At 38.1% G+C, this 19,484-nt stretch overlaps 1 protein-coding gene across 2 annotated transcripts in view; it reads right to left on the bottom strand.

Annotated features, from left to right (window-relative positions):
- The window catches only part of PLCH1 (phospholipase C eta 1), a gene marked incomplete at its 5' end in the record, with an annotated part of 239,409 nt that overhangs the window by 90,283 nt on the left and 129,642 nt on the right, over nucleotides 1-19,484 (bottom strand). For both annotated transcript variants that reach the window (XM_079922362.1, XM_079922363.1), the window contains 4 exons: nucleotides 4,693-4,863; nucleotides 8,143-8,271; nucleotides 16,455-16,699; nucleotides 18,710-18,856. In XM_079922362.1, the coding sequence (XP_079778488.1) occupies nucleotides 4,693-4,863; nucleotides 8,143-8,271; nucleotides 16,455-16,699; nucleotides 18,710-18,856 (692 nt within the window). The remainder of the gene's footprint in view (nucleotides 1-4,692; nucleotides 4,864-8,142; nucleotides 8,272-16,454; nucleotides 16,700-18,709; nucleotides 18,857-19,484) is intronic.

The raw sequence follows: 19,484 nt of genomic DNA on the forward strand, positions 1-19,484 counted from the left end.
CTCTGTATTCATGAGCAGAGCTTACTGACTAGCAGGCTTCACTGTAGAATTCTCTGGCTGGACTCAGGAAATTCCTGATGTAAATATCTTTAGGGGTTTTTTTTCCTTGGGTTGGTTTTTTTTCCAGGGTGGAGAAGGGACAGCTGTCCTACTGCAAGAGGTAGGGGAGAGAATCTGGAGCCCTAACTACATCTGGATCAGACTTCCAACCAGTGCTTGTGTTTTCAACCCCTGCTCTTCTGTTTTCAGAGTATCATGTAAATTTCATTTTTTGATCTTTCTTGGGTTCTTCTGGGCAAATGAACATGCTTCGTGGTTTCCTGCTCCGTGGGCTTGAGTTTCAGTGCTCTGGGGTCTCCTTTGGATCAGACAAGTTTTAAGATTTTGTTGTTTCTGTTTCCTCTCCCATTCTCTTTGTCCTTGTGGTTTTACAGGGCGGGGAGAGGTCTTTTTACTGTATTTTTGGGTAATTTCAGCAGGGAGTAGAGAAACATCTCTAAATGAATGGTCATTCAGTTTCCAGCTGAATAAGACAACCATGAGAGCTATTTATCTCCCCAAAATGGCTACTCTCACTCATCCAAAAATTAATCCACAAATTTCAAAGCATTTAAATACATGACTATTTCACAGAAAAATGTCATTTGGGAACTATATTCAAGGGAGAAAAAATATTACATGACATAATTACTCTGAACAGTCTCTCACTGCTTTAACTGTGAATAATTAAGAAAAATGAAACAAATTCAGGAAAGCCTCTTAAAGAACTGCTTTTATGATGAGGAGAATGATTTAAAAAAAAAAAAAAAGAAGATAAAGGTACACTAGCACCAGAAACGGGTAGTTATAGCAAAGAAGAATTTATAATTATTTCTCACAAGAGAGGTAAGATTAGAATGACCACGACTCTCACCAAACCAGTCTGGATTCAGTAAAGGGTAGTGAAGGGAGAGGGAACAAATGACACCTATAATTGGATCAGAAGAATCAAGGGAATATTTCAGCAGAAAGAATAAAAAAGCAAAATGAGCAACTGTTAAGAACCACCACAAAGGGATAATGTATAGGTCTATGTCATAAAGTTCAGCAAGAAGAGGGCGCTCTAGCATGGGATCAGAAAAGTTCTGAAAACTCCCCTGGAATTAACCATCCACATGCATATTTCAGATAAAAACGCTACATAAATAGAAATCTGCTTTTGACTTATCTATGGAAGTAGCTTTTGCTCTTGGTTAACAGCTAGAAGGGTTTGAAAACTATAAGGACTCTTCAATATTCCTGCCTTCTCTTCCTCACTCTTCAATCCATGAGAAACAAAAAGATAAAAAGAAGGTAGAGGCTTGCTAAGAAAGGTTGTCGAGGAGAGTGGGGGGAATGAAATCAATTTCTCACTCCTGAACCAAAACTCTGAAAAGAATTGAACTCAAAACACATTCAGCGCCAGTGCCAAAAAATGGATAGGAACTCTGGAAGAGATGAAGGTTGCTTTTTGGCAAACAGGGGAAAAAAATGAAACAAAGAGCCTCAACCAACCCACGTACTCTGGAATCACAGACTAGTGGACATCTGTGATCTTGATCTGTGGATGCAAGGAAGCAACAGAAGAGAAACCTCAGCCAACTGGCTTCTTCCTTAACTGGCACTTCTTCACAGATATAAAAGACAGTAAGAATTTACCTTAGCACATCATATTTTAAGGATGAAAGTCCTAATCAAACAGCAGTTGGACCTGCCAAAGGCATAAATTCATTTTGCAAAGAGCTTCAGTGGAATAAAAATCTGACTCACGGGCCAGTATTTGAACTCCCATAATCCCGACAGCCTATGTGGCCGGCAGTGATATTTCATTTCACAACTCAGTAAATCTGTAAAATCTGAATACTCTGGTGTCTACACCAATCTTACACCATCAGAAACGAATGAATTACTGCCATAAGGATCATCAAATTGCCTCAGATTCGTTCCACTGTGAAAATCCCATTTTGAAACTCAAAACCCCACAAAACTCTTGACTAAATGACTCTCCTGCTGCACTTTTAGATCATGTCCAATTTCTCTCTGTTTTAAAGAATGCTGAAATGCACAACTTTATAACTTTTTTTTCTATACACAATTATTTCCTTAGGATGAACTACTAGATGTAAAATGGATTGGTAAAAATTTTATATATGATATACAATTTAATGATAAAACTGCCCATAGAAAGATTGTACCATTCCACAGCTTCACCAGAAATATAAGAAATGGACACCATGTTTGGTAGTATATTTTTTTAACCTTTACTAATTTGATGGGTGATATATGGTCTCTTAACATTGTAAATCAACTATACTCCAATAAAAAAAAAATTTAAAAATGGAAATAATGCAGAAGCATATTAAAATAAAAAGTAAAATTCAAAAAGTCTTGGTTTTATTTCACATTTTTAAATTACTAGTGAAGGATGAACATTTTTAATAGATCATTGACATTGTGCAAATTTTTTTATATGTTTCAAACATTTTGCACATTTTTCTATTGGGTAGTCATCTTTTCCCACAATTGTCTGTGGAAGTACTTTCCATATTAAGGAAATTCACTATTTCTCTCTTTTGTATATTATAAATATTTTCCAAGTTTGCACTTGACATTCATTTTATGATGTTTGATATATTGGACCACATATAAAGTTTCAGGACATTAATATTTTCCTCTTGATATATGATAATTTTTTAAAATTTCTTTCATGTTATACCCATATGTAGCTTCAAGCTAGTTTAGAAAATTAAACTGGAAACGCGTGTAATCATTTGCCAGGAGCAGATGTCACAGAACACTGGCTTCTGTTTTCCCCAACTAAAATTTACTGGTTGAATGTCAATATAACAAAAGGAGGGAAGAAACATATGCCCCTTAGCAAGTGACATCCACTATTGCTATTCAAATGGATTGGGTAAATTCCACTAGCACAAATGAATTTGAAGTGCTTTCTTTGAACATTTTAATTTCTCACACTGCTGTGCTTCTGAATATCTCTGTCAAAGGGCTTTCACATTCATCATCCCAATCAATTTTCAATCTGACATTGTGAGATAAGAAAGGTAGGTATCAGCTCCCCTTTGTACAGATCAGGAAACCAAGGCTCAGAAACAATACTGATTGGCCTGCCCAAGATTCTCCAACTGATAAAGCTTGCAGGATATGAAATGCAGATTTTCTGTACTCCTGGTCTAAGGTTCTTTCCACTATACTGTGAAGAGTTCTTCTGATGACAATGCAGGAGTAGTTATAATTGCAGGAAACAGGGAATAATGATTTAGAAAGGGCATGTTCTCTGGGGAAAATAATTCTTCTATTACCCCATTCCCATTTTCTTCCTGCCTTAACAGCTAACTTTGTTAATGGAGAATCTCTGCCTTTGCCAAATTATCAAACTAAAATAACTGATTTTGATAAAACATTTTGCTAACACTATCTGGCTTAATCCTTAAAGCAACAACAAAATGTATAAAATCTGGATCTGTAATTACTAAAATGCATGTGATTGTGGTAATGGGATAAAGTAAAATATTACCAGGTCTAGTGTCTTTTTTCTGACACCACCAACTCTGACTCTCCGACACTAGCTGGGTATCCAGCAATGCAATTCAGTCATGACGCTTACCATCTGGAGTCAGCATTAGACCCTGCAGGGCTCAGTCCCACAGGCTAACCCTGCTTCAGATGCCGCAGATGAGGTCTCAGGCTACCCCCACTTCTGCCTGGCCTACTACAAATTTGGGAGTTCTGGACATTACTTAAAACAGTAAAAATAGATTTTAATCAGTAACTGTTGCAAAACAGAAAAAGAGAGCTCAGTATAGAACTGGCTCATTTGCGAATACAAGTGGGGATTTATAGCCCAGGAGCAAGGTAGGGGTCAGTGGAGGCATAAGAGGGGATTCTGGCTAACCCAACCTAACAGGATTCTTCCTGAAATGCAGGCCAGGCTGATCAAATATCACCCAGGGAATAGTGATAGGCGAGGAATTTTATCAGATATTGAGGATGATTAGATATCGAGGATGGAGACTGGTTAAACTGACAGGATTCTTGCTACAGCTGGACTCTTAAGGACAAGGCCAAAGGATGGAACCTTTGAAAAACTGACTCAGAAGAGCCTGCTTAGAGCTTGTTTCATTAAGGAGAAAGTCTTTGTCAATTCCCACAACTCAGTTCCCAAGATTCGCCAGAATGACTCACAGAATTCAGAAAAGTGCTTTACTTACTATTACTGGTTAATTATAAAGTATACAGCGCAGCCAAAATGGAAGAGATGCACGGGGCAAGGTATGAAGGAAGATATTTACCAATGAATTACTATACTGCTAGTTAAGAATTATGTCATAGTTAATAAATGTCTAGCTATGTTATTACTATAAAGAAAACATTACCATGGTATCTGAAAGGAAACACATGAGTTAATTGCCACTACTCTGTGGAAAAATATGCATATTTAAGGTTAAAGATTGTATAAGTGTTCAATTTGTCACTCCCTCTTTAAAGATGCTGGAAACACATTTTAAATAACTCATAGATAAGATTTTTGTGGAATTGTGATATTTACCCCTCTATTCTAAATTTAAAGAATATCTACACCCAACCTCAAGAAAAACTCATGTATCTTTCACAAGTATTTTTAAGTAAACATTCAGTTTAACAGTCTAATGATACCTTTTGCTCCACCTTCAAAAACTGAGCCAGTTCTTCCACAGTTAGGTGATCTTTCTTGTCACTGTAGCTCAAAAGCAACAAATAAAGGTCCCGTCTCAATGACATCATTTTGTAAAAAACACAGAACTCTTCAAATGTCAAAGTTCCCTGATTCTCATCTGTATCAGCTTCCTGAAAGAGGCATAGAAAATAACAAGGCAGTGTGAGAGTTTGAAATAGGAAATTCAGTAGCCGGAAATAATATTTACTATAAAAAAGGCTAATACACATTTCACAAATGGTAAATAAGTTCTTTTCAAGCACACATGGATCAATTTAAAAACTGACTATATATTAGGCCACAAAAAAGTTTCAAGTTATAAAGAATCAACCTTATAAAAACTAATTTCTCTGATCACAGTAAATTTATAAAGCAACAAACAAAGCTTAAAAAAAACTGTGTCTGGAAAAAACACATTTCTAAATAGGAAATGAAACGTACAGAAGTAAACGCATGTACCACGTGTTACAACTTGTGTGATGCAGTAGTTAGAAGGAAACTTGAAGTTTTCAATGTATAAGCAATGTAGATTAAAATCAGAGAAGCTAATAATTCAACTCCAAAAGCTAGAAAAATGTTAAGCTAAAGAAAATAGAAGGAAATAAATTATAAGCAAAAGCAGAAAGCAATGAAATAGAAAACAAGCAGATATAACATCAAAGGTGAGCAATTAAACCCAAAGCTGGTCTTTTGACAAAACTAATAAAAGAAAGTTTGGACAAGACTAATCAAGAACAAAAGAGAGAAAATACATTTAATACATGATGAAAATTCTAGTCTCTCATCAGCTTCTGAACTGCGATTCAATCAAATGTAATTTTTACCTATAATAGAATCTCTCTTAATTCTGCATAGGTAGCTTATTGCTCTTACAGCCATCAGCATCATTGGTACCTTTTCCTCCATAAAAGCCTGAAAAATCCATCTGGACTGATCACTAGTTGAAATTATTTGCTCCTAGTAATTATTGAGCAAGGATCTTTCGCCACGTACCTGCTTTCGGATTGGCTGAATTTGTCATAAAACCATAAAACTGTTGGGGATATATAATGAAAAACCAATCCATTTACATGATCTCCTTTATTTTTAGTGAACACAGCTGTAGCTGAGCAAAAACTGACAGGGACTGAATGGCATTTTGAAATTCATAGATGTTGTGACATATAGTCAGCTGGTATGTGGTTTTAAATACAGTTTTGAAAGTCAAAGTGTGTATAAAAATATACTTTTTTAAACTTTGCTAACTTTGGGTCAATTCTGAGCAACCACTTAGACCAATATTTAAATCATACACCGTTTCTCTGTGATGCTGTTGCTTTCTGTCATTTTAAAGGCAGAGACAGATTGGTCTAGAGAATACCAACATTTTTGGTGTTTGAGGCTCTTGGTTGTAGAGTCTTTGCATCCAAAGAAAGTAGGTCTAATGTTCATATTTCTGCCATAAGTTTGTTTCAAAATATCTAGACCTGGATAGAGAGATGATACATTTTTCAAGACTTCCTTGGAAATGCCTAAACCATTAAGAACAGTAAACTCTAAGTTTTAAGCAATAGCATCAAAGACTTCAAAAGAAGCTATCCATACCTTAAAAGACTATTTTTAAAAGAAACCAGCTGAATCTTGTACTGCAACAAAAAGGCAAAGAAAATTCCAGGAAGGCTTTAATGTCTTTACCAGCAACTCAGAAAAAAAAGTTCCTTAAAATAATACTAAGATCTTTGTTTCCATCACTCCACCCTGAGCACTCACAGAACTCTGCTACATGCAAGACCTATGATAGTAATATTCTACATACAATAGAAGTCCAGCTGCTTCTCTAGTCACTGCCGGCTTGAGAAGTCTTTCAGTCTTTAAATCCAAGGTCATAAAAAGAGACCTTACTGTTTTCTTAAAACTTCTCTAAAGCATTAACTTTGAACTTACGAGACTTTTGACATAAATATTTCCCGGTTTACCCTCTAAAATACTCAGTGTATTAGAGATAAAATGTGTCTGAAGGAGGAAAAAATACAGAAGTAAAAATAGTTTAATATCTTATGTTACTTCTCTATCTTATTTCCAAAAAGTACCCCCCAAATCATTATTTTTGTAGGTATAGATTTTGCCCTCCTATTTAAGCGTGGCCTCTCTGATTTAATCAGAGCTATCTCTCCAGTACTATGAATATCTCCTATGGAAAGGAATGCATGGGGAGGTGGGACTCGAAATAGAACAAAAGTAAGATGTCACAGGGAGTGCCAAGAACATGGCAAACCTTTCCATATAACTTAAAAACAATTCACTCTGTGACAACTCATTTCCCCTCCAAAGTCCCTCATTCCATCTCTGGTTCCTTTTATAGACTATCTCATTCCTTCCTCTTCTTTCCATTCTCTTCAGTGCAATGGGACCCAGTTCCCCCAGTGCAAACCATCTCCAGCTTCCAAGGACAAGACCACAGGACCTGTGACCGTAAGAGGTCACAGATCGAAGCCATCCTCCATCTTCCATTCATTGTTGCAACTCACCCCTCATGCTGTTTCTGCCCTTACCATCTCTGATAACACGAGGTTAGAAAACAAAGGAAGCACAAAACATTAAACATCATAAAATATAACGCTTATACTTAATTTTACATATTAAAAATATCATCTACCTAGTCACTTAGAAAATCACTGCAAAACATGGATTATACATATGACTTATCTCCAAATAAGAGCATTTCCTGAATTAGTAGTCTACTAATTACTAATAATCTAACATGTCTTTGCACCAACTTTAACTTAACAGAACTCACTTTTGCACCTTAGGTGGAAGACTGAGTACAATCCCAGCTGGGGGCCACAGAATAAGTTTGGGCCCATGGATTTTCCTCCAGAACTTACCAACAGGGAAAGAGCATCTCATCTAACACCAACAAGCAGCTGGAGTGAACTTCTGGAGGGCTCCCTAAATGGTAGAAGTGATACAGCACTTCTAAGCCTTAAGGATTCTAAATCTTAAACTCCTCTGTAACAAAATAGAGGGCTCTTGAGGATTTCCACGCGTGCTATTTTGTCGTGTTACTCAGTCTTTATTCTGATCCTCACAACAGACCATGAGGTTGGTAGATGAGATCTTATCATCCTCTCCAAGTGACTTGATCCCATTTACCCCATTATTTAAGTACCAGGTTAAATGCTTAGAATTACTCTCTGAAAATGGCAACAACAACAACAAAGCACTTTAGGAAGTGAAACTGTGGATGCATGTTAAGTTTAGGAAGTTTTCCTTGATGAAATAAAATGCCTCTGTCTTCAAAGAAAAACAAAACAATACAGAGTAGTAATATTAGCTTCCAACAAGGCAAAATAGCCTTTTGAAATACCTCAGTATATCGATAACCTCCAACGTGTATTTTACATAAGGCCAATCCAATTGTGAAAATATACCTGAAACATTTGTCTGACTTTTCTTCGGGGCAGATTGACATTTAGTTTGTGCATCAATTGGTGTATCTCTTCAATGTTCAATAAGCCATCACCATTCTTATCAGCTTCCTCAAAGGTCTGCTTCACCCACTTGCAGAAAGGTCAAGAAAAACACTTGCATTTTCATCAAAATAAAAACTGCTTTCACAGAATACTCACAAGGACATTTATCATTCACACCAAACTTGAGAAGAAATTCTTTTGAGGAGGACCTGCAATCCACAGGCTCTTAGTGAGCTACTAACAGTGACAACAAAAGGAACTGGGGGAAGGAGAGCACATATAGGTGATTCCCTTCACTGGGAAATGAGAGTCAAACCATATTACTCTGGGAGCTTCTTTAAGATTTTATCCAAACTGTTACAGCATCTCTATGATGTGATGAGACCCCATGTATACCAAATTTAGGCCTTATCTTCTCCATCTATGACCTTTCATCCAGCATTTTTTTTTTTACCTTCACAATATCCCTACACAACATGATCTTTTCAATTCCCTTTTCTCAGTCCCCCTCTTACAGTTAGAAGCTTAGACCATCTCATTCAATCTCCTCATTGTTCAGATGAGGATATAAAACTAGAAGAGAGGGAGAAATTTGGTAAGAATTAGTAAGAGAACCAGGTCTCAACCCCAGGTCTCCTTCAACTTGGTCTAGCACGGTTTTCTCCTGCACAGAAGGCCTGTCTCTACACTGCTCCTTTTCCTATGACTAACTTTGACAATTCTTACCTAATATCCTCAACTTCTAAATCAAGGGCATTAATAGGAACTGCAAGCCTGATATGATAGAGGTTGCTTCAAAGCTCAGGTATGATACTAGGTGCCTGAGGATATGAGTTTAGATACAAAGGATTTACATCATGTGAACTGAGATTTTAAAAGGCCCCCAGGAGGATGAGTCTTGGGTCGTTTTACATAGTGAGGAAGCAGAATAACTGGTAACAAATGGATGAGCTTAAAATTCCCAGTTAAGTTTTAGCAGAGGGCTTTTTTAAAATGTATGATTCACAGTTGTTAGGGGGTAGATAACAGAAGGTAGGAACGGTATGTACATTTAGAAAACCAAATTGAGCTTCAAAATTCAAAGGGTAATGAAGAGGAAAGTAATGAAGATGATGGGAGAAAAACAGAATCAAAGTAAGGGAAAGACTTAGGTTTAAATCTAAGAAATGGGAGAATGGGAGTAGGTCAAAGGAAAGTGTCAAAGAATAACGTTTGCTTATCAAACAGGTGACATCAAACTGAAAAATTTTCATTTAAGACGAAATATTAACTAACCTCCCAGTAGTAACTCAGAACACTTATACTTCTTAGGTGATTCAAACTATGATTATAGGAGATTATACCTTAGAAAGTAAAAACTGGAAAATTAGTCTTATTTCTCCTAAAGTTAAATAGAAGTGATTTTTCAATCGTAAATATCTGTTTCACATTTTGTTCCCTTTATAACATTTGAATATAACCAGTCCAGTTCTTTCAAATTCAATTGTTCCTCATAGAGTTCAGGAAGGACCTCATTATATATGATACCTGGGAATTAAAGGGTGACCCAGGACCAGGGGAAAAATAACTGAAGAATCAAAAGAGTGAAACATTTGGGCCAATTACTAGTAAGTACCTGAATCTCATTTTTTTCTGTTTTCTGGGAATACAGCACCCATTGCGTGAGCTCTATTTCTTTTGACTGTGAACACTGCTCTGTGCCCCATAAAATATTTGGCCAGAGTTCAAAGAAATGAATAAATGAGTCCAAGGATGGCAGCATTTTCATCCTTTTATTTTATACTTCTTTATCAAAGCATCTCAAAGACTTCTCCAGAGAAGAAGCAGATACAAGCAGACACTAAGCAGGAATATTCTGCAGAAACAAACCCTTTTGGGTGAGCCTGTGTCTGCAAGGCCTTCAGTGTCAACACACAAGCTGGCCTTGACAATTGGTTTAGGGGATCTGGGATTGGTAAGACAGAAACAGAGGCCGACTCAGACCAAGAAATATACACTACTTCTGATTCCATGCTGACCTGGCCCTGTGACAGTGGGTCACTTACATCACCTCTTGGGGCTTCCATTTCTTCATGTATAATGTCAGTGAGCACAACTAGATGACCCTGAAGCCCCTTCCAACTGTAAGATTCTATGAAAGGAAATACCATTCTCTCTCAGTAACAGTACACATGGTATAAGATATAATTGCAGGTAAAAGTATTCTGATACCTCAAAGTTGTTGTTCATAATTGAGACATGAGTGCCCAAGAAAACCCTGAATTAATGATTCATAGCCAATACATGATAAATTTAAGAAAAGAAATAGTATTTCTGCAAAGAAAAACTAGGAGAGTAAAAACTGAATGAAAAGTTACGGCCTAGTATTGTCTAATCAAAAAACTTTTGAAGAGGGCTTCCCTGGTGGCGCAGTGGTTGAGAGTCCGCCTGCCGATGCAGGGGACATGGGTTCGTGCCCTGGTCCGGGAAGATCCCACATGCCGCGGAGCGGCTGGGCCCGTGAGTCATGGCCGCTGAGCCTGCGCGTCCGGAGCCTGTGCTCCGCAACAGGAGAGGCCACAGCAGTGAGAGGCCCGCGTACCGCAAACAAACAAACAAAAAAAAAAAAAAAAAAAAAAAAAAAAAAAAAAAAACACTTTAGGAGAATATAAAGCATTGAACGGTATTATTTAGCGCAGGGGTGGGCAAATTTTTTCTGAAGAGGGCCTGATAATAAATATTTTAGGTTTTGCAGGCCATTTGGTCTCAATTGCAACTACTCTACTATGCCATTGTTATGCAGAAACTACCATAGACAATACATAAATTAATTGGCTAAAATTTCATGTCACAAAACTTTATACTTCTTTCGATTTTTTCAACCATTGAAAACCCATTGTTAGCTTAGGAGCCCATCTAAAAAGGTGGTGGGTCAGATTTACCTATAGGCTGCAGTTTGCAGGACCCTTGATTTATAGGGAAGGTGTAAGGCTTCAGTTTACAACACCCATAAAGTCTTCTACAGGTAATAATTTCCCAAGTGGCATTAAGAGGTAAGGTGGGGGCACCAAGGAGGAGAATGATCTGATGGAGGAATATGCCAGCATCATCATCTTTCCATGCTGGGACCATCGAGTTTTCAGACATCAATCTATCTGAACAGGAAAAGCAAAAGATTTGCCAATCCTTATCTCTCTTTAGCAATAACAACAGCAGCTACTGTTTATAAAATGCTTAATATGAGCTGGACAGTGTTCAAAGCACTTTGTGTATAATCAGCTCATTTGATGGTCACACAATGACATAGGGCAGATACCATCATTATCGTCATCACCATGTTACAGATAAAGACTCTGAAGTAAAAGAGTTTAAGTAAGTCCCCAAAGTTACATAGTACATGGCAGAGCTGGGGCTAGACCCAGACAGGGCAGCACTGTCTTGCTCCTTAACCACAATACTGTATTGCTTCTGATAGACCCGAGTACTTCATCTACCTCCATTCAACATGGCCACACTGCAGAAATAACTTGAATTTCACTTTACACTGGATGGATTTTTTTCACACAACTATTTAAGATTCATTATTCTCATTATTCATTCACAGTTGAAATTTTCAGGCCTAATTGAAATATAATGATAATGAACATATCAGCTCTGTTCTCCTCAATTAATGTTATTAAATTTACATCCAATCAAGGATGTCATTTTGATATTAAGACATTATCTAAACCCCTATCCAATTCTGACAAATCTGTATGAGAATGGTTCTCTGACTCAATATAACATTCCCTATTTTTGACATCAGCTTCCTCTTCATTATTCATTAATTTCCTGTTTCCTTTTCTTTCCTCACTGACATAAACATCAACTCTTCAATATTTCTTGTAAAATTGTTCCCCTGTGTGGTTCTGGGGTACACTCGGTTTCCAGATAGCATATTTTCAGAATATGAAATTCCTCAACTGTCAATCTGATTAATTCAAATATGAAAACTTTCTACTGCCAGTAAACATGGACAAACAAATCATGTTAAAAAAACTATTCACCTAAGCTGGTAAAAATTCAAACTACAGTATTGTAACTTTAGGACATTAAATGTAATCCCCAAGGTAACCACAAAGATAACAGCTATAGAATTTATATAAATGGGATTTAAATATTTTAATACAAAAAAAGAAGACATAATGCAAGAAATAAGAGGCCAAGAAAGCTATAAGGCATAAAGAAAACAAATAGCACAATAACAGATATTAATCCTTATCAATAATTATTTTAATGTAAATGAATTAAACTCCCCAATCAAAAGACAGATTGACAGAATAGATAAAAACTCATGACCCTACTATATGCTGTCTACAAGAGACTCATTTGAGATCCAAAAACACAAACAGGTTGAAAATGAAAGGTTGGAAAAAGATATTCCATGCAAATCATAACGAAAAGAGAGCTGGGGTGGCTATATTAACATCAAACAATAGACTTTAAATCAAAAAAGGCTATAAGAAACAAAGAAGGATATTATGTATTAATAGAAGTCTCAATACAGCAGGAAGATATAACAGTTATAGACATTTATGCATCTAATGACAGATCATCAAAATATATAAGGCAAAAACGGTGAAAATTGAAGAGAGAAATAATTCTACAATAATACTTGGAGACTTCAGTACCTCACTAACAATAGTGGATAGAACAACTAGACAGAACTAAGGAAATAAAGAATTTAAACAACACGATAAACCAACTAGATCTAACAGACATATACAGACACTCTACCCAACAATAACAGCATATACAGTCTTCTCAAGTGCACATGGGACATTTTCAGAATAGACCACATTTGAGGGCAGCAGTTAAGTCTCAATAGATTTAAAAAGATAGATAGCAGAAAGAAGGAAATAAGAAAGATGAGAACAGATATGAAGTAGAAAAACAACTGAGAAAAATCAATGAAACCAAAAGTAGTTTTATCAAAAAGATCAGTAAAATTGACAAAACTTTTGTTAGATGGACGAAGAGAAAAAAAGACTCAAAGTACTAAAATCAGAAGTGAAAGTGGGGACATTGCTACTGATTCTACAGAAACATAAAGGACTATAAGATACTACTATAAAAAATTATACACCAAAAAATTGAATAACCTAGATGAAATGGACAAATTCCTAGAAATATAAAACCTACCAAGACTATATCACAAATAGAAAATATGAATAGATCTATAACTAATAAGAAGATTGAATCAGTAATCAAAAATCTCTCAACAAAGAAAATCCCTGGACTTGATGGTTTCACTGGTGAATTCTATCAAATATTTAAAGAACAAATACCAAAATACTCAAATTTTTCCAAAAAAAATTAAAGTGGAGGGAACACTTCCTAACTCATTCTATGAGGTCACCAAAGGCAGACAAAGACACTACAAGATAACTACAGACCATTATCTCTTATTTACACTGATGCAAAAATCCTCAACAGGGGCTTCCCTGGTGGCGCAGCGGTTGAGAATCTGCCTACTAATGCAGGGAACACGGGTTCGAGCCCTGGTCTGGGAGGATCCCACATGCCATGGAGCAACTAGGCCCATGAGCCACAAGCACTGAGGCTGCACATCTGGAGCCTGTGCTCCGCAACAAGAGAGGCCGTGATAGTGAGAGGCCCGTGCACCATGATGAAGAGTGGCCCCCGCTTGCCACAGCTAGAGGAAGCCCTCACACAGAAACGAAGACCCAACACAGCAAAAATAAATAAAAATTAATTAATATATATTTAGCTTGAAATTTAAAAAAAAAAAGAAAAATCCTCAACAATATATAGTTGATCCTTGAACACCAGGGGTTTGAAGTGTGTGGGTCCACTTATATGGGAAATTTTTTTCAATAAATAAGTACTACAGTACTACACAATCTGCAGCTGGTTGAATCCACAGATGCAAAACCTCAGATACAGAGGGCCAACTATAAAGTTATACTCAGATTTTCAACTGCTCTGGAGGTCTGCACCCCAACTCCTGCATTGTTCAAGGGTCAGCTGTACTAGCAATAAAATTCAGCAGCATATTAAAAGGATTATACACCATGACCAAGTGAGATTTAGTCCTGGAATTCAAGGATGGTTCGACATATAAGAATTGATCAAAGTAATATGCTGCATCAAAATAATGAAGAGAAAAACCACAATCATCTCAATTGATGCAGAAAAAGCATCTGACAAAATTCAACACCCTTTCACGATAAAAACACTCAACAAAATAGAAATAGAAAACTACCTCAATATAATAAAAGCAATATATGAAAAAACCACAGCAAATATTATATTCAATAGTTAGAGACTGAAAGCTTTTCCTCTAAGATCAGGAACAAGACAAGGATGCCTGCCTTCACCACTTCTTCTCAGCATAGTACTAGAAGTTCTAGCCAGAGCAACTAGGCAAGAAAAAGAAATAAAAGGCATCCAAATCTGAAAGGAAGAAGTATAATTATCTGTTTGCAGATGATATGATCTTACACATAGAAAACCTTAAAGACTTGCAGAAGAGTAGAGCAATACCACACTTCTCACTAATTTCTTTTACTTTGAAAAAGTTATTTTTCATAAAAATACATTAACATGTAATAGTTTATTATAATTTTTAGTGAGATATTTTTGAAATTCTCACATTTAATGTCTTATATGACAAATATCAATAGATTGAACCCACATAAAAACTCTTTGGGGTCTTCAGTTTTTAAAAATGCAAAAAGGGTCCTGAGATCAAAGTCCAATTATGTTAATTTCTCTTGTCAGAGGTTGGTTTAGGAATGGGCCTGTAATAGCATTTCTGGCCATTGATGAGAGGTAGTGTTTTGTGGAACTCCTGGGAAGTTTTTCTTTGCTCTTAAAAAAAAATGGGGGAACGTTTATGAGAAGAAACTTTGTTCCCTCTGGGCAGGACTCCTCTGTGTTTAGAGCTGCTGCACTTCTCTTTGACCAAAGGGTAGCCAGCTAAAGGACCAAGCCAACATGCTGAGAATGGCAGAGCCTAGGTCTCTAATGACATTACCTAGGTCTCTAATGAGCCACTGAATTAACTAACCCTGAAACCGCTCTATCTCAGATCTCTTGTTCATGAGAAAATGAATATTCTTTATTGTTTGAGGCACTGTTAGTATGGTTCTGTGGCTTGTACCAGAAAGCATTCTCAATGATTCAGTATTTGTTTTTTATCAAATGTAAAGGAGTTAGGAACCAAACTAGCAGGAAAAAGCACAGAAAGTTAATTCCTATGTTTATGTTTTGTTCATTTATGAATCCCAGTTGCATTTATCTGCATGCTGTGAACACTGATGAAAGCATCATGGCTCATCAGCTTAGACCTTTACACTGTCAACATCCTTTCAGGGGCTGAATATTTCCAGTCTGCTCCAACAATGCCCTTGGTGAGGGATTATAGCTAAAGCAGCACAAATTTACCACCACTCTGGGAAAAAATTAGGATGCACATTCCAATGACACCCAAGGAAGGAAGTGGTACTATTTCCTACGTGGAGAGGGGGAACATGTATTCTTAAGACCATTCAAAATATGAGGAAGGGAACCAAAGCGGTCAACGAACCTAACACTCTCACTTTACAGATAAGGAAACTGAGCTCAGAAAGGCCATACATGTCACAGATAGTGAAAGTAAGTCCAGTCCCCTCAGAAGAAGTCTGCACCTCAGTTCACGCAAGCTTAAGTTTCTACGTGTTCTATGCATTCATTTACTTGGGGTGGGAGTGAGGAGGGGACAGAAAGATACTAAGGGTAAAGAAAAAAAAACAGCAATGCGGGGCTGCCCTGGTGGCACAGTGGTTAAGAATACGCCTGCCAATGCAAGGGACACGGGTTTGAGCCCTGGTCCAGGAAGATCCCACATGCCGCGGAGCAACTGAGCCCGTGCGTCACAACTACTGAGCCTGCGCTCTAGAGCCTGTGAGCCACAGCTACTGAAGCCCACACACCTAGAGTCTGTGCTCTGCAACAAGAGAAGCCACCGCAATGAGAAGCCCACACACCACAATGAAGAGTAGCCCCCACTCGCTGCAACTAGAGAAAGCCCGCACGCAGCAACAAAGACACAACACAACCAAAAGTAAATAAATAAAAATTAAATTAAATTTAAAAAACAGCAAGGAAAGTGGATTTAAGCCTCAAAATTATGGGAAAAAAATATAGTCTAATACACACACACACACACACACACACACACACACACACACACACACACTCACACACACACTCACACACAGTTTAGCATTAAAGTTCTAGGGAGGATATTGGTCGTGGGTCCTCTGCCTTTTGGCAAGGGAATCTTCATCACTGATGCCGGCCATCAGGTACTTGAGGCCTGTGATCCAGGTGCGGGCCTCCTCAGGGTTGGAGGTGATGAGGTCCAGGGACTCCATGTGGTTGCCATGGTAGATGGTGAAGCAGCAGCTGGGATCAAAGTTCCCCTCAGCCTGTCTGTGGAATATTTCAGACTGCCGACCCTCGGTGACTTTGTAAATGGAGTCAATAAGTACTGTGAGGAAAGAGATACACAGTTATGTGGCAGGTGAAGATATGTAGGGAAAGCAAAATCATCTTAAAATTTAAAAATAAAATTCATTGTCTGTGAATTGTGATATTAAGCCCGAATGTGAAATACAAGCTCTGTCATTTCCTGCTAGTAACCTTCTCCAGGTACCACTTTACTCTCCTTGACAGCCAGACAACACCCTCCTGGGTGTTGCGTCAGGGTATTGAAATTTATGATAGGAAGACAGATATGCCCAGCAGGACAAGAAGGTTGGTAGAAAAGGGGGCTATGAATATGTCAAATGTATAGTTTATACGTTTATGCCAGGAAAACATACAAAGACCTAGAGCCAACTTTGACGTTTTACAATATGCATAAAACAGCCATTAAAAATTGAAGGGAAAAAAAATTTTGGTGGTAACCAAATAGCATAGCTAAATGTGATTGGGATTTATAGAGAGAAAACTATGAGGGTAAAGGCAGAGCGGGGCTTAGAGAGGCGGAGGGGAAAACACAGTGGCAGCCCAGGGAAAAAGACATAAAGATACAGAAACATGAGGCCCGCTCCACAGATGTTAAACAGGCCATTTACACTGGACTGAAAAGCTCAAGAGGGAGAGTAATGGGAGATAAAGCTGGAAAGAGATAAATCGAGCTGGAGGCTAGATTATGAGGAGCTGAAGTAACAGACCAGAGATTAGCATTATTTAGGTAGTGGAGCAATGCTGCCAGTGTGTGTCACAGAAGCACTTGCAGAGCGGATTACTTTAGACTAAGACAGTATTTTTTTGTTTTTTTGCTTGCTTGTTTGGGGGCATGAATCAGAAGGGTTGCAATCTTACTGATTGCCCATATACACCGTCCACGCCTCTGCTCTGCCTTAATGGCACGTTCCCAATTTGTCTTTCTAACTCGTTCTCCACATGACTCACAGGGAAATGAGCCTATGTCCAGCCCCCGGGCAAGTTCTAGTGGGTCCAAGCCAGTGGGGTGGCCCCACTTCTATGTCCTATGATTGCTTTAGGTTTGGGAACATAACCCAGTTCTAACCAAGGAGACATGGGCACCCTGCTTTGAGAGAAGGGTGTGGAAAGGGGTTCTTCACTCTTGAAAAGGAAGCACTGAAGAGAAGGTCCCTTTCTGCATCTTCACCATCCTATCAGTTGTGAAGCCAGGTTGCTGCTGCCCCGATTACAATGTCAACACACAAGGGACAGAGCCAAGGGCACTCAGGGAAAACAGAACTAGAGACTCAATGTCCCATGCCTGAGGCTGGCCAATCTGAGTTTCTTGTTATGTGAGAGAATACATTTGTGTATCACGAAAGCCTAATTAGTCGAGGTTGTCTATGAGCTGAAGAGGAAAGCATCTTATCTGATAGGGGCAGAAGAAACTAGCAAAATGGAGCTTGGTTAGGAGACTGCAATAGGCCACCGGAAAGGTGAAGAGACCCTAGACGAAGAAGACCCCTGTGAAAACAGGAGGGAGGGAGCAGATGAGAGAGACACTACAGGGGACTCAGCAAGGACTGGGTGCTGAGTGTAGAAGGTGTGGGAGAGAGGCTTTACAGAGGAGACAGATCAACGCTATTTTACTTGATATCACTGAAACAATTTTGTTAATTCATTCATCAGTTAACTGTGCTCAGAATATGTCAAAACACTTTAAATCCCACTGGATTTATGATGTCCTTTACTTTTCATAGGAAAATAAAAGACGTCAAGTTATAAAACCTCATATCCCAACTACAAAAATATGTCTCCAACACAGGGGAAATATTACCGTTTACAGCACTCGTGGATAAGAAAACTTTTTATGGATTTAAATTCCTCCAAAGAATTAACAAAAGTAAAACTGGTCATCACTTATTCTGTCTCTTCACATTCTCTAACAACTGACCCTAAAACTTGCAGAAATATGAAAAGTCTACAGATCTGAAGCTTCAGAGCCCACCTAATAGAACCCATGTGTTACTCTGTCAAGCCGAACAGAGAATTCAAAAGTTAGTCTTACTTTTTGCCTTCTCGCTCTTCCTAGAGGGTCTCCATCGGAGGCGGGTCCTGTGCTCATCCAGGTAAAAGAGCCGGACGAGCCCTTTGGTCCCACGCTTCAGTTTGATCATCTGTGTCCCGGACTGCATGACACTCATGCATCTTTCAACTGCAAACAAGATTAGAGTACATTCAGCTCTCACACAATGCAGGTGAGTCCTGGTGTTCAGAAACCTTACTGTCAAATAAAACTTCTGATCACACCCTAAGGGCTCAAGATCCAGAAGACAAATTCAGAAGAGGTAATCTGAAGAGACAGTTGTTAAAGCATTGATTCATCAGGCTTAAACCAGTGAAAAGCCTTACTGATAGAAATAAAATGCTACTTCTAGATAAACAATGCATTACTGTTGAACAAAGCGTCTTTTGCTCTAGCTGGCAACATGCCTTTTGGTATAAGATCGATGATAATTTGGTGCTTGAATTTATGTTCATAAAACAAGTTCTCAGGCTTCATGTTAAAACTTGTGAATTTTTATATAGCCAGCAGTAAAAACATCTTATGATAATGCTTCAAAATGCAATTAGCAAAAACACGACTGGCAAAATGTTTTAACAATTGTTGAAGTTGTATATGGGTTCACATTATAATTTTGGGTATGCTTGAAAACAGCTAAATAAATGTTTTAAAATGTGATGAGGGGCTTCCCTGGTGGCGCAGTGGTTGAGAGTCCGCCTGCCAATGCAGGGGACACGGGTTCGTGCCCCGGTCCGGGAAGATTCCACATGCCGTGGAG

This window comes from Stenella coeruleoalba, assembly GCF_951394435.1.
Source record: "Stenella coeruleoalba genome assembly, chromosome: 5".
NCBI classification, from domain to species: domain Eukaryota; kingdom Metazoa; phylum Chordata; class Mammalia; order Artiodactyla; family Delphinidae; genus Stenella; species Stenella coeruleoalba.